Source organism: Esox lucius, chromosome 19, assembly GCF_011004845.1.
Source record: "Esox lucius isolate fEsoLuc1 chromosome 19, fEsoLuc1.pri, whole genome shotgun sequence".
Lineage (NCBI taxonomy): Eukaryota > Metazoa > Chordata > Actinopteri > Esociformes > Esocidae > Esox > Esox lucius.
The window spans coordinates 12351241-12366564 of record NC_047587.1 but is presented as its reverse complement, the minus strand read 5'-3'; the positions used below and the strand labels follow the sequence as shown (position 1 = coordinate 12366564).

Sequence of the window (15324 nt, the reverse complement as noted above, 5' to 3'; positions counted from 1 at the left end):
GGTTGGTCCACTAGCCTGTATTTAATGCCACATTTCAGCCAGCGCCGTTTAGTTAACCACTGAACCCTCTATTAACACAGTGACATGTAGATGGTTCACAGGAAGGAGGAGGAGAGGGCCGATAGAAAGAGGCACTTAAGTCAGGTAGAGATGAGAGAGATGATGGTGGGAAGAAATTGACGACAGAGGAGCAAGGAGACGGGAAGTGAGACTGGATGGAAAGATGATGGAGGGATGTAGGAGAAAGAGAGCGTGGAGGGAGCGAGAGGAGAGGGGAAGATATAGTGCGAAAAAAATAATTAGACGAGACAAGAGGAGATAGTTCCAGGGAGACATTATGTGCAAGAAGAGGGTGAAAGAGCAATAGAAAGGGGGAGAGAGAAAGAAATATAAAGAGAAGGATCCACAGAGACTGATAATGAGAGAGAGAGAGAGAGAGAAAGAGGAGCCATAGAGAACAAAGAAGAGTAAGAGAGAGAGAGAGAGAGAAAGAGAGAGAGAGTATAGAGCTGAGGAGGAAGAGGCAGGCGTTTGCCTTTTCTGGTAGTTCTAAACGCTGAAAGAGCCTTCAGGAATTCAGGAGCCCAGACACAAACCAGAGCGTAGACTTGACATACTCAGAGCAGGGTGTGTTGCCTATGGACTAACCCCACTGACTGACTGCCTACAGCTACGGTATAGTATTGCTTAGGGTCATTTCCTCCCATTTAGAAGCCTGTTTAGAGACAGTACTCATCAAGTTGCCTTGTGTTGAATGATTCTTGGATGGTCCTACCTCGACCTATGTCCAGGGAATATAACTGTCTGTCTGTGTTGACTCAGTGTTCATCGCTTTCTTTTGGCTTTTCACTTCATGCTTTTTGTCTTTGGTAGTTTCCACGGAGATTCATGGTCTGTGTGTCATGTCATTAGTCCCAGAGATTTTGAACAACATTGATGCTGTTTCATCCGTCATTTCTACTTACGCTGTTGGGTTTGAGTAAAAGCTGATATGTGAATTGAATCTGGTTATGGTTTTAAGATGCAGTAGCAGTATTAAACGTTTAGGTGTGCTCGGACCTATAAAATGTCATGCTACTTAATGTGAATGGGTTACATACAAGAATGATCACTGTCAGGCTTCCTCTGATGCAAAGATCATGATCAAAGACTATATCCTATGACCTCATAAGATTATACAGACAAGCTAGTGTAAGTGTTGAGGCTGGACCCCCCCGCCGACACTAACAGAACAGTTGGAGAACCTTTCCACACAGCCTGTCATCGCTGACCTGTAGCCAGAGCACTGATTTCAAGAACATTTCTGAGTGGCCTGTGTGAGTGATGACGCTAAACTCACCGGGCCACGCTGGTTTCTTTCAGTCCGAACCCAGAAGAACCGTCTGCAGCCCATCATGGATGACGACTTCGATCAGCGCATGGAGCTGAGGAGGCAGAGGCGTGAGCAGATGCGCCTGGAGTCGGAGAAGTAAGTAACCGTGTCTGTCAAAACACACACACACACACACCACCTAGTTCAGTGCAGGCAGGTGGGAGTGGATAGGCTCTGCTTGCTGATCACATGTTTCACAGTAGGACTTGGTCACTGTAGAGATGTTGCATCTGCCAGCTTACATTTTCCAAGTAGGAAATATTATGACCTAGGTTAATGCCCTGGGTAATAGTACAGACAAGCTAGCAATCAACCAGCCAAACAATCTGTCCACCAACCAATGAACAAATCCATTGAAAAACCAACCAATGTGATATGGATCTAGTATGGTATTTATGTGGGTGATGTGATATGGATCTAGTATGGTATTTATGTGGATTATGTGATATGGATCTAGTATGGTATTTATGTGGGTGATGTGATATGGATCTAGTATGGTATTTATGTGGATTATGTGATATGGATCTAGTATGGTATTTATGTGGATTATGTGATATGGATCTAGTATGGTATTTATGTGGATTATGTGATATGGATCTAGTATGGTATTTATGTGGATTATGTGATATGGATCTAGTATGGTATTTATGTGGATTATGTGATATGGATCTAGTATGGTATTTATGTGGATTATGTGATATGGATCTAGTATGGTATTTATCTGGGTGATGTGATATGGATCTAGTATGGTATTTATGTGGGTGATGTGATATGGATCTAGTATGGTATTTATGTGGATTATGTGATATGGATCTAGTATGGTATTTATGTGGGTGATGTGATATGGATCTAGTAGGGTATTTATGCGAGTGATGTGATATGGATCTAGTAGGGTATTTATGCGAGTGATGTGATATGGATCTAGTAGGGTATTTATGTGAGTGATGTGATATGGATCTAGTATGGCAGATGAGGACTCCAGTGGATTCTGATTATGTGGTATGGATCTTGTATGGTAGATGAGGACTCCAGTGGATGCTGATTATGTGGTATGGATCTTGTATGGTAGATGAGGTTTTCAACAATTGTTTTCAACAAATTGCACCCTTCCATCTTAAGCCCTGGCCTCATCTAAACCCAGTAAGACGTCTCTGATCTCTGTGCCAAACTCATTCCTTTCACTGGGCATTTTACTGGTGAAGCTCAGTCAGTAGCCTATCTATTGTCACGCACACAGGATTACTGGAGAAATGATCCCAGACGTGTTTTTATTATCCTATCCCCTGAAACAGGCTGTTGAGCTGACTGCTTGAATGACCAACTGATTATTTGACTGACTGACTAACATACAAATAAACTCTATCAGTAATATTATTTGGCATTGTTTTTGGTTCATTCAGGCTTTTCATTCTTCACATTTTGCATGGTGTACTTGGTAGAGGAAATGTAACATCATTCACCAGTGGGCCCTTAAATCAGTAGATTTTGAGCAGATGTAGGCTTTATTCAGATGTTCTAAATGGTATTTGACAGGCCAGGCGTTGATTTTGCTTATAATTCAAAACAGATAATTTTTCCATTTTCCACTGTTTGGAAAAATAGATTTTATTGTCAATATTAATAATCCAACATTTCATTTTTATGGTTGTGAACACAGTATTATTATTAAAAAAATATTTTGAAAAAATGAATCATATTAGCTATTTGAATGAGGCCTGCAAGGCTATGGACAATGATTCCAGTGAGTCACAAGGCTGCTCTCAAGACAAATGTTGGGGAGTTTTGACAGTCTTCATTATGGATGTTCTGTACAGGCTACGGAGTGGCTTTGAAACGGGTGATCAGCCTGTTTCTGACTGGGCAGCAGGCAGCCAGACAGACCAACCAACAGACAGATAAACAGAGCAACATACAGACTGACAGGCTGACAGACATACAGCCTGACTCAGACAGACAGAAGACTAGATGGCCTAGCATTTGTGTTATTGAAGACTGCTTGATGAGGTCTACTTTTGTCATTGTGGCGCTGATTCTAATGTCCTGATCACAACAGTACTGATTGATGTTCTCTGTGGGACCAATAGCCACATTCCCGTAATGCTGTGTTCAGGACATATTGGACCTCTCTGGGGAAGACTACCAGGTTTCTTGTTTTGTAAACACATGACGAAGGTACACATTAAATCAAGCAGGGTCCATTGACTGGACCAGAGTCCATTCTTTGGCGCAAATGCATTTCTCTAACTACTTTATCACTATGTTGCCCCCTATGGCTAATTGCACTTAGATTAAATTAAACTGGATGGTGGAAAGTCTGGCATCAAAGCAAATATACACTCAACTAAAGGATTATTAGGAACACCATACTAATACTGTGTTTGACCCCCTTTCGCCTTCAGAACTGCCTTAATTCTATGTGGCATTGATTCAACAAGGTGCTGAAAGAATTCTTTAGAACTGTTGGCCCATATTGATAGATATTGCAGTTGATGGAGATTTGTGGGATGCACATCCAGGGCACGAAGCTCCCGTTCCACCACATCCCAAAGATGCTCTATTGGGATGAGATCTGGTGACTGTGGGGGCCATTTCAGTACAGTGAACTTATTGTCATGTTCAAGAAACCAATTTGAAATGATTCGAGCTTTGTGACATGGTGCATTATCCTGCTGGAAGTAGCCATCAGAGGATGGGTACATGGTGGTCATAAAGGGATGGACATGGTCAGAAACAATGCTCAGGTAGGCCGTGGCATTTAAACGATGCCCAATTGGCACTAAGGGGCCTAAAGTGTGCCAAGAAAACATCCCTCACACCATTACCACCACCACCAGCCTGCACAGTGGTAATAAGGCATGGTGGATCCATGTTCTCATTCTGTTTATGCCAAATTCTGGCTCTACCATCTGAATGTCTCAACAGAAATCGAGACTCATCAGACCAGGCAACATTCTTCCAGTCTTCAACTGTCCAATTTTGGTGAGCTTGTGCAAATTGTAGCCTCTTTTTCCTATTTGTAGTGGAGATGAGTGGTACCCAGTGGGGTCTTCTGCTGTTGTAGCCCATCCGCCTCAAGGTTGTGTGTGTTGTGGCTTCACAAATGCTTTGCTGCATACCTCGGTTGTAACGAGTGGTTATTTCAGTCAAAGTTGCTCTTCTATCAGCTTGAATCAGTTGGCCCATTCTCCTCTGACCTCTAGCATCAACAAGGCATTTTCGCCCACAGGACTGCCGCATACTGGATGTTTTTCCCTTTTCACACCGTTCTTTGTAAACCCTAGAAATGGTTGTGCGTGAAAATCCCAGTAACTGAGCAGATTGTGAAATACTCAGACCGGCCCGTCTGGCACCAACAACCGTGCCACACTCAAAATTGCTTAAATCACCTTTCTGTCCCATTCTGACATTCAGTTTGGAGTTCAGGAGATTGTCTTGACCAGGACCACACCCCTAAATGCATTGAAGCAACTGCCATGTGATTGGTTGATTAGATAATTGCATTAATGAGAAATTGAACAGGTGTTCCTAATAATCCTTTAGGTGAGTGTATGTCAGAGACCTGGTATAGGTTCCTGGAGGCAGAGGGTACCCAGACACAGGCTGAATGTGTGTGCATGTGTGTGTACGTATCAATCAATCCAATTTATTTTCTAAAGCTCTTTTCACAACGCTATCACAGACCACGATTATGTTAGGTTTGGTTAGAAGTAATCCGGTTAATGAAACAGATAACAGTCAGGGCAGTTTTGGATCTCCTGGAGGATAAGTCTGGTGTAATTACACTACAGGACAGGTTGATCCCATCAGCCCTCACTCACTGGCTGGGGTCAAAAGGGTTGGCCCGCAGTTCTCTCACAGACCAACTCCTCCCTTTCTTGTTCAGTCTTATGCACACACACACACACACACTAACACATTAACACAACCTTTCTACAGCATGGCCCGGTCTGGACCAGAGGAAATGCTGTAGACGCTGGAATGTTTTGACTAGTGTTTTTATTTCGCAGCTGAATATTCTGCCGGAATGTTCCACACTTTGACAGTTTGACTAGCGGTTTCTCTTTTCTCTTTTTCTTAGAGAAATATCCCTTGCCACCCCCACTCCTGTTTCTCACCCTACCTCTCTCACCCTACCTCTCTCTCCCCTCTCTCACCCTACCTCTCTCATCCTACCTCTCTCATCCTACCTCTCTCACCCTACCTCTCTCACCCTACCTCTCTCTCCCCTCTCTCACCCTACCTCTCTCATCCTACCTCTCTCATCCTACCTCTCTCATCCTACCTCTCTCATCCTACCTCTCTCACCCTACCTCTCTCATCCTACCTCTCTCTCCCCTCTCTCACCCTACCTCTCTCATCCTACCTCTCTCACCCTACCTCTCTCATCCTACCTCTCTCATCCTACCTCTCTCATCCTACCTCTCTCATCCTACCTCTCTCATCCTATCTCTCTCACCCCTCTCTCTCCCCTCTCTCATCCTACTTCTCTCTCCCCTCTCTCCTTTGCTCCATTTGCTTCTTGTCAGTCAGCTAGCTTCAATGCTATTGCAATGGTTTGTAACATATCAACATGTGTTACATCGTCTTATTGTATTAGTGAGAAAGAAATTGTTTTCTCTGCTGTTAGAAAGCCTGTTCTGGACATTGTGTTGACTAGCAGTTTTTTGGAGAGAAAAAGGGAGCAGAGATTGTTGTGATTCCCATCTTTCTCCGCCTGTCCTTCACATCTGTAAATCATTGTGTGTGTTGAGAGAGTAGGGTGGAAATCCCCAAACCCATCCTTTATCAATGGGCCATTTCAAGCTTTCTTCTTGCCTCATAAACCCTGGCTATGGATACACAAACACATACACATAAACACACACACACAAAAACATACACGTTACCACAAGAACATAAATATGCAAACACATACACCTAAACACACACAAGCATGCAGACACACACACACACATACATTTATTTTTGTATCCTTGTGGGGAGAGAAAAACAGTTGTATCTTAACCCTAAACACTTATCTGGAAATCAGATCTTTGCTAGTGTGTGGACTTGCCACAAAAAAATTTGGGGGACCAATTTGTCAAGTTTTACTGTCTGTGTTTGGACTTTGGGTCCACATTTGTACACAGACATGGATCTCTCTCTCTCACACACACACACAAACAAAAAACAAAAGAAGGCAAAAGAAGGCAACAAGAATAATAATCTGAAATCTTTTTCTTCACCCTCCATCCCCTCTTCTCTTTACCTGGATGCAACGCTGCAGAGTATTGTGCTTTTCCTGGGTTCATATGCTCTCTGTTTTCTTCTCTGTTTCTCTCTCTCTTTTCTTCCTCTCAGTGTCTCTCTTTATCTCTCTATCCCTCACTCATTTCTCTCGCTTTTTTGGTCTCTGTAAAATTTGATGAAATTCCCAACCCACACATCCCGACCTCACCACAGTGGGCTGTACCCTTCAATCCAACATGTCTGTGATGATCCAGGAGGTCAGATCCCTGGTATTTGATGTGGGGTGCAGGGAATCCATTCAGGTCTTTGGACTGCGTGTCAGTACATGGTCGAGGGTTCGACTGGACATGAATAATAAACCTGCAGGGGTGTGAAACACACTCCCCCACCCACCTGCCACATTGTTACCTGCTGGATACTTTGGTTTGGTACATCTTGTAAGAAGCCTCAGGAGGGAGGTCCTCTGTGCCACCAAGGCTGAGGGTTGAGCCTCAGGAGGGAGGTCCTCTGTGCCACCAAGGCTGAGGGTTGAGCCTCAGGAGGGAGGTCCTCTGTGCCACCAAGGCTGAGCGTTGAGCCTCAGGAGGGAGGTCCTCTTTGCCACCAAGGCTGAGCGTTGAGCCTCAGGAGGGAGGTCCTCTGTGCCACCAAGGCTGAGGGTTGAGCCTCAGGAGGGAGGTCCTCTGTGCCACCAAGGCAGTGAGACAAGAGCCAAACATATCAGGAGGAAGTGGTTCTGGCTAAGCAAGCAGGCTAATGTCCCTCATGAATGCTGTTGTTCCTGTTTTTCTGAGCTACAATTGTACCATATAAAGCAGTAGGAGACTCTCTTGTTAGACTGGCTTTATTTACAGTGTTAGGGTTTCAGTGTTAAACAGGCTTCATTTACAATGTTAGGCTTTTAGTGTTAACCAGGCTTCATTTACAATGTTAGGGTTTTGGCGTTAACCAGGCTTTTTTTTTTACAATGCTAAGCTTTTAGTGTTAACCAGGCTTTATTTACAATGTTATGGTTTTAGTGTTAACCAGGCTTCATTTACAATGTTATGATTTCAGCGTTTAATCAGGCTTTATTTACAATGTTAGGGTTTCAGTGTTAGTCAGGCTTTTTTTTTTTTACATTGACAGTGTTTTAGTGTTGGCCTGGCTTAATATACAATGATATGCATCCCTAACTACACACACACTTCTAATTCTGAAATGTTAATTGTACCTGTGACAGGTGTATTCCTGGTAGTAGTTGTAGGTTTTAAAACAGTACCAAGACTAGTCTGGTATCAAATTAGTTGTAGGTTTTAATATAGTACCAAGACCAGTCTTTTGTGTCCTATTAAAATGTGAAAATCCGAATATTGTAAGTGTATCTCTTGGCTTGTTTCAGGGGCTTCAGCACAACCGATGATGACGAGGAGGCGGCTCGAGAGCGGAGGAGAAAGGCTCGTGAGGAGAGGATGAAGAAGGCTGAGATGGAGGAGTCCAGCGCTGGGACCATCCAAGCCAACAACACTAACAGGTACTGAACACAGGACAACTAAATGGGGTTAAATCGTCCGAGACAAGGAAAGCATTCATTCTATCAATTCAAGGAATCGATCTCGGTTTATTCAAATGTTCCACCTGAGAACTGGTTTCTACGGATCATATTGGCCATGTTAAAGTCTCCCACTCCTCCACAGCGTAACGGAGGCAGAGTCCTTCTCCACCAGTGCCGAGGTGAGCTCCTCAGGAGTAGTTGAGGATGACGCTGTACTCCTGGACCGCCTGGCCAAACGTGAGGAACGTAGACAGAGGAGGATGAAGGAGGCCCTTGAGAGACAGAAGGAGTTGGACCCCACCATCACTGACAGCCACGTCCCCGAAAACAACGAGAACAATCAGGAGGAGGAGCAGAGGTCCGACCACAGAACGCAAAACCAAGTGACATCTGAGCAGGACATAGAGGAAAAAACGGCCCAGGAGGAGGTGACCACCAACTCCTGGAGTAGAGAGGAGGAGGGAAATAAGGAGGAGATCCGAGACGAAAAGGTGTCCACAAAGGAGGAAGAGCCTGAACCTCTCCAAGAGAAGAAAGAGGTTGAGTTTACTGTACATTTACCTTTTTGTTATTTATCTGACACTCTGATCCAGAGAGACTTGTTTTAGTGTATTCTGATTTGACATGAATGGGCATTCAACTGTTGGACTGGAGGAGCTGTGAGTTGTGTTGACACAAAATGCATTTCATTTTATAGGAGGAGGTTCCGGAAACACCAATACCACCAGAAAAAGATGTTGAGTCCGTTTTGCCCAAGATGGAGGTAGGGGAGCAATCTGTTGAAGAGGTATCTAAGAGAGAGGAGGAAGAGAAACAGAAGAAAGAGATTGAAGAAAAAGAGGCTGCGGAAAAAGCTGCAAAACTGAAAAAGGATGCAGAAGAAAAAGAAAAGGCTGAGAAGCTAAGGAAAGAAGAAGAAATGGCAGCAAAACTCAAGAAAGAGGCTGAAGAAAAGGCTGCAAAGGAGAGGAAAGAAGCTGAAGAAAAAGAAAAAGCTGAAAAAGCCAGAAAAGAAGAAGAAAAAGCTGCTAAACTCAAGAAAGAGGCTGAAGAAAAGGCTGCAAAGGAGAGGAAAGAAGCTGAAGAAAAAGCAGAAAAAGCCAGAATAGAAGAAGAAAAAGCTGCTAAACTCAAGAAAGAGGCTGAAGAAAAAGCAGCAAAACTCAAAAAAGAAGAAGAAAAAGCTGCAAAACTCAGAAAAGAAGAAGAAGAAAAAGCTGCAAAACTCAAGAAAGAAGCTGAAGAGAAAGTAAAAAAATCTAAGCAAGCAGAGGAAAAGAAGAAATTGGAGGTATTCCTGTGACATGTAAAGTGTTTGCCTCTATACAAAGTATTGTAAACATTCAAAACTCCTCATTAATATACTATCCTGCTCATAGATCTGTTGGTTGTGTTCAGCCAACCAATGTGTTCCCTGTCATTCCATTGGCATAACAACAACCGTAGATCAACAGTATTTTAAGTAGAAGACAGCAATGTCATGCACGGTTATGTGTCCACATCTTGAATATTTCTGCACCCATTTAACATAGCTTAGGTTTACAAAGTTATTTGCATTGATTCACACAGTAGTGATTTCAAAACAAACCCTAACATTTTCTGATTATTGCATAACACTACATTTTTATCTTGGCTATATACCTATTTTGGATGCACCATGGACATTGGTTATGCACTAACAGATCTAGGACTAGGCTATTATTTTCCTGGTTACTTCACAGTTTTGTTGTCACATTCTTATTATCAAAATGTTGTTATGGTGTTGCCTTTGTGTTGTTGTCACATTGTTGTTGTTGTCAAGGTGTTGTAGTTAAGGTGCTGTTGTCTCTGTTAAGGTGTGATCTTAGTTTTGTTGTCACGTGTTGTTGTCAAGTTGTTGTTGTGAAGGTGTTGTTGTCTCTGTTGTTACGGCATTGTCTTGGCGCTGTTGTCTCAGTGTTGTTACGGAGTTGTCTCAGTGTTGTTACGGTGTTGTTTCAGTGTTGTTGTCACGGTGTGTGTGTGGTTTGTATCAACGTTTCTCTGCATTGCTCTCGCCTTGCAGGCTGCATTGGAATAACACTGTATGGCAGTTGCATCCATACTGGCTGGTTTCTGCACTTTGTGTTTGTATTGACAACACTGTAGTTGACACCGTAATATGACCTCTTCCTCTTTTTACCTTTATTCCTTCCCACCAAGGAGGAAAAGTCCAAAAAACGGGTAAGATCAAGCTTATGTTAAATGCCAAATGTTATCAGAATATAACCTCTATATATCCTTTTCTGATTCATGCGAGCTGGGACACAGTAGTTTCCTTTTGTGGGGCACAATGACAGAAAAAACACATTATGTAAGACTCTATAACTTTGTTTTTGTTTCAACATCATTGGACATTGGATGCAGGATGCTGAGAAGGTCGAGGTGGAGAAACCGAAGCTGCGATCAGTCAAGAAAGATGAGGTGAGTCTCTTTTTCGTTATTACGCTTTGTCCATCTAGCAAAGAAGAGTTGTCTTGGGCTCCTGAACGGTACAACAGTTGTCTCAGCTTTACAGTTAGCTGCATTATTGCAAGACCAGGTTTCATTATTAGCTGAATTATTGCAAGATCAGGTTTCATTATTAGCTGCATTATTGCAAGATCAGGAAGCAAAATGTGATTGGATGTACTTCGTAGGACGCATCGCAATATTGACTCTCCTGAGTCCAGCTTTGCAATTTGCTACAATGAAGCAGGTCCTTAAATCACCAATTTGATATAAAAAAACATGTTTTTTTGCACTCATCCATTGGTGTATCACTCATCCACTGGTATACTGGGGTATAACTCAATCGTTGTTTTACCACTCATCCATTCATCCATCACTCATTGTGGGCGTTGGACAGTATATAGTAATCAGATTGTAATTCATGGGCATGTACCTTTAGCAGTTGGCCTACGACTCAACTACTGGTCTTTTTCTGCTTCCGGTTAAACAGAAAGACTCCACCCCCTCCAAGCAACAGAACGGAGCTGTTCACTCCGCCAAGGCTGAGGACCAGAAGCGACTGGAGGCGGAGAAGAAGCTCGAGGAACTGAAGCGCCGCCGCAACGAAGCGGACAGCGAGGAGGTTGAAAAGATGAGGCAGAAACAACAGGAAGAAGAGGCCGAGCTGGAAGAACTGAAGAAGAAGAGGGAGGGCCGAAAGAAGATCATTGAGGAAGAGGAAAAACAAAAGAAGGCCGAGCTGGCAGAGAAGAAGGCCAAAGAGCAGGTGGGTAAGGAGAAAACGGACAGACGGGCACGCTGGGAGTAATAAGACGAAAGATACATCAGAGCAACTCAGTGATATGACAGAATATCGCCTGTTTCAGGTTGTTTTCTTCTCCGCAGAGCCTAGTGAACAACCCTATAACCCCAAATGAATGCCCACATCCTGGTTCAACCCTAACCTTAGCCACCACCACCCGAATGATCACTGTTCTGGTTCTTACAGGAAGAGAGGAAGAGGCTGAGGGAAGAGATAGAGCAAAGAAGAAAAGAGGCTGCTGAGAAGAAGAAACACATGATGGAGGAATCCTCAGATGGAGACAAGAAGCCCTTCACATTGGGTGTCACCCCTAAGGGCAAGGTGAGGCTACAGTCGCCCTGCCAAGACAGCATTACAGCAACCGAGAGAGTCTATTGTCTGTTTTATGTTAAAGAGTGCACACAATATACAAAGGCCTTGAAACACAAATGGGCTAAATTACAAACACACCCGAGGAAAACAAATGCATTCTTTGGTTGACTAGATCCCCGGTCAACCTTTATAAGCTTGCAGATTGTTCTTTACATAGAGTGCAAAGAAACAAAAAGTTCATTTAACTAACTCTCAGGGGGGATTAGGCATCCCGAAGAACAGATGTTGTCAACCATATGTCTAATGTTTATTAATGGTAAGGAAGGCAATGTACTGAGAGCAGTGAACTGACCTTCATGACCTTCATGACACCCACATGCTTTTGCAGTCAATCATCACAGACTTATTTTCTTACAAACATGAATGTTTCCTAAGTCGCTTTATACTGCTTTCTCTTTAACTGAAACTAAGTCTCTCTCTGTTCATGAGAGGCAGATCTTTCTGTCTTTGATGAAGATATGGGTGTCCGGAGGACTGGGAGGAATGTCCTTCGCTGAGTGTTTTAGGAGCTTCTATAGCCAGCATGTTGAGGGTGTGTGTATGTGTGTGTGTGTGTGTGTGTGTGCAGATGCATGTATGTGTGTATATATGTGCCTTTGGGTATGCTTGTGTGCATTCCTGTCTGAGTTTATGTGTGTGTGTGTGTCTGTGTGTCTGTGTGTCTGTGTGTCTGTGTGTGCATGCCTGTCTGAGTGTGTGCCTCCTCGTGTGTGTGTGTGTGTGTGTGTGTGTGTGTGTGCGTATATATGCACACACTCGTTGTGGACTTGTCATTTATCACATCCAGCACTCCTGGGTTCCCAGCCTGGGGCTGGGGAGCTGACAGGACCATGCTTATACTGGCTCAGACTGAGTCCACTAACAACACTTATTCACCACCACTGAGTTCACAAAGAACTAACGACCCCACGATACAGCTGGAGAGAGGTAGAGAGAGGAATAGGGAGAAATATAGAGGGAAGTACAGATGGAGAAAGATGGTGAGAGGAGTAGAGAAATATGGAGAGGATGAGGTAGAGGGCAGGGGTAGAGAAATATGGAGAGGATGAGGTAGAGGGCAGGGGTAGAGAAATATGGAGAGGATGAGGTAGAGGGCAGGGGTAGAGAAATATGGAGAGGATGAGGTAGAGGGCAGGGGTAGAGAAATATGGAGAGGATGAGGTAGAGGGCGGGGGTAGAGAAATATGGAGAGGATGAGGTAGAGGGCAGGGGTAGAGAAATGTGCAGAGGATGAGGTAGAGGGCGGGGTAGAGAAATATGGAGAGGATGAGGTAGAGGGCGGGGGTAGAGAAATATGTAGAGTAAAATTACGCTAATCCAGATCAGTGGCATTTGTCTGATGTGTCACGTCAATATACTGCCACCTGGTGTTTGTTGTATCGTGAACAGGACGGAGTTCCACTTCAACCTAGTTACTGTAACCTCTGTTGTGTTCAGATTGGGGAGAAGGCAGAGTTCTTGAACCAGAGATCACAGAAAAGGTGAGCCTTCCATGACCTTTACCTCTTTTATTCTGTCCTGCAACGTACTCATGGTTAATGTTTTGTCATTCCTACAGTGTGACACCCAGGAGCTCTCACACTCCAGTCGTCTCCAAGATTGGCAACAGGCTGGAGCAGTACACGACCGCAGTTCAGGTGAGGCGTGTGGAGGAAAAGATGCATTCAAACGGCTGCGGTCGTTCTGTACATAAAGAATTCCATCACGCTGTCTGTACGCCTACACATCTGTCTAAATGCTGCATCTGCAGAATGACTTCATGACTACAGAGCTCTGCATCGTGAAGTCTCTGAATGTTCATCCCTTGAGGAAAATATTGTTCATTCTACCTCATCCTGTATGTAAACGTTTTGGATGTATATTGAACGTCACCCATTCGTACCTTTTCGCCACCCATCCTCTATTTGTTAGTAATCATGGCATCCCAAGGAAGAATTTGATCTCAGTGGATGGAGTTTGTCCTTTTTTCTCCACAGACCAACCGGAACGTCAGGTCCCCCAAGTCTCCAACGTCAGACCTGCCAGAGACACCAAGTATCCGCAACATCAAGAGCATGTGGGAGAAGGGAAATGTTGGGGGGGCCACAGACACTCCAAAACCTACAAATAGGGTAAGAGACAGGGGGCATAGAGAGACTCATATAGGCACAGAGAGAAAGAGGAAGGGGCAACAAGAGGAAGGAAGATAGAAATGGGCAAAGAGAGAGAGAGAGAAGCCCCTGACTGCTGTGTGAACTAACAGAATCTGTTCTCTACTCCCAGGATGCTGTTGATATAAAAGTGGGCGTGGCTAGTCTGACAAAAGGCTGGGGAAAGAGCCCAGCAGACACAGGCAAGGCCACCGCGGCCGCAGCTGAGAAGGCTGAAGTAAGGACACACACACACACACAGAGACAAACACACGCACACATACACACACCTACACATACACACACTGACAAACACACACACAACCTTATTTCTATCCTTGTGGGGACCAGAAAACATAATCATCCGTGTTCCCTGATCTTAACCCTAACCCTAACCTCAGAAACCTAAACATTCATGCCTAAACTTAATTTGGCCCTAATGCCTAACCCTAAATGTTACACACAATACCTATCCCCAGACGTAACACAAACTCTAACACTACCCCAATTATAAGTTTGACTCTAAACTTAACCACTTATTTGGAAATTGACTTTGTCCCAGTGGACACTGGCAAAATGTCCTATTAAGGACAGACTTTTTTGTTTTACTATCCATGTAAGGACTTCTGTTTCTAATTCAATCTGGGAAACAAAAACACTGGCACACACACACAAACAGACTGACAAACACACACTGACACCCACGATACAGCTTTGTTTGATTTGCTATCTGTGGTCTGGTGCTACCAAGTGGTCTTCCTCCAAGGATCCATGTGAACACATGACCGCAGGTCTACTGAGCCATCCAGAAGTCCTTTTCTCACCAGTGTAAACCAGTTGAGATAGGACTGTATACACATCATGTCAGCTGCGCAAACACGCGTCTAACGAACTGTCTGGGAACATGGCAAACGTGTCCCTCGCTGGTCTGGGGATCAGGGGTGTTGCGTGCCAGATGGCAGAATGCCAACATATGGGCCCACTTCACTACAGCCACTGTCCATTTCATCTTGCATGGGATGCATTTTAAGGTTTTCTCAGAAAGGATAACAGTACATTAGATAATAATGAGCGTACAGCAGAGGGCTAGTCCTAATAACTGGGGGATTTCTAGAGCTGTCTTCACTAAAGCTCAGCTACGCCTGAAGCCAACCTAGTTCAGTAGAACTTGGTGACATTGTGACTCAGACAGATTTGGACGAATCAGAGAGCATCTCTGGAGTGTCATTCAAACTATGACACAAGGTCAAGTTCCTGAAAATCTTGTTGGTTGATGACAGGTTCATAACTGCCAACTGTTGCCTTGTCAAACATGATTACAACTAGAAAATGAAACCAGATCCTTGTATGTATGTCTAAATGAATAGTGTTATAGTAGGCAGTGTGTCCAGTTCTTTATAAAGAGCAAGTGGCTAAT

The 15324-nt window shown here is 43.9% G+C and overlaps 1 protein-coding gene across 1 annotated transcript in view; it reads left to right on the top strand.

Annotated features, from left to right (window-relative positions):
• Nucleotides 1-15324, top strand: part of LOC105021857 (caldesmon) — a 33231-nt gene that overhangs the window by 14564 nt on the left and 3343 nt on the right. The window contains exons 2-13 of the mRNA XM_029115016.2: nt 1363-1468; nt 7983-8114; nt 8278-8674; nt 8833-9426; nt 10317-10337; nt 10521-10577; nt 11095-11370; nt 11593-11727; nt 13216-13259; nt 13337-13415; nt 13755-13889; nt 14041-14145. Coding sequence (XP_028970849.2) covers nt 1363-1468; nt 7983-8114; nt 8278-8674; nt 8833-9426; nt 10317-10337; nt 10521-10577; nt 11095-11370; nt 11593-11727; nt 13216-13259; nt 13337-13415; nt 13755-13889; nt 14041-14145 — 2081 coding nt within the window. The remainder of the gene's footprint in view (nt 1-1362; nt 1469-7982; nt 8115-8277; nt 8675-8832; nt 9427-10316; nt 10338-10520; nt 10578-11094; nt 11371-11592; nt 11728-13215; nt 13260-13336; nt 13416-13754; nt 13890-14040; nt 14146-15324) is intronic.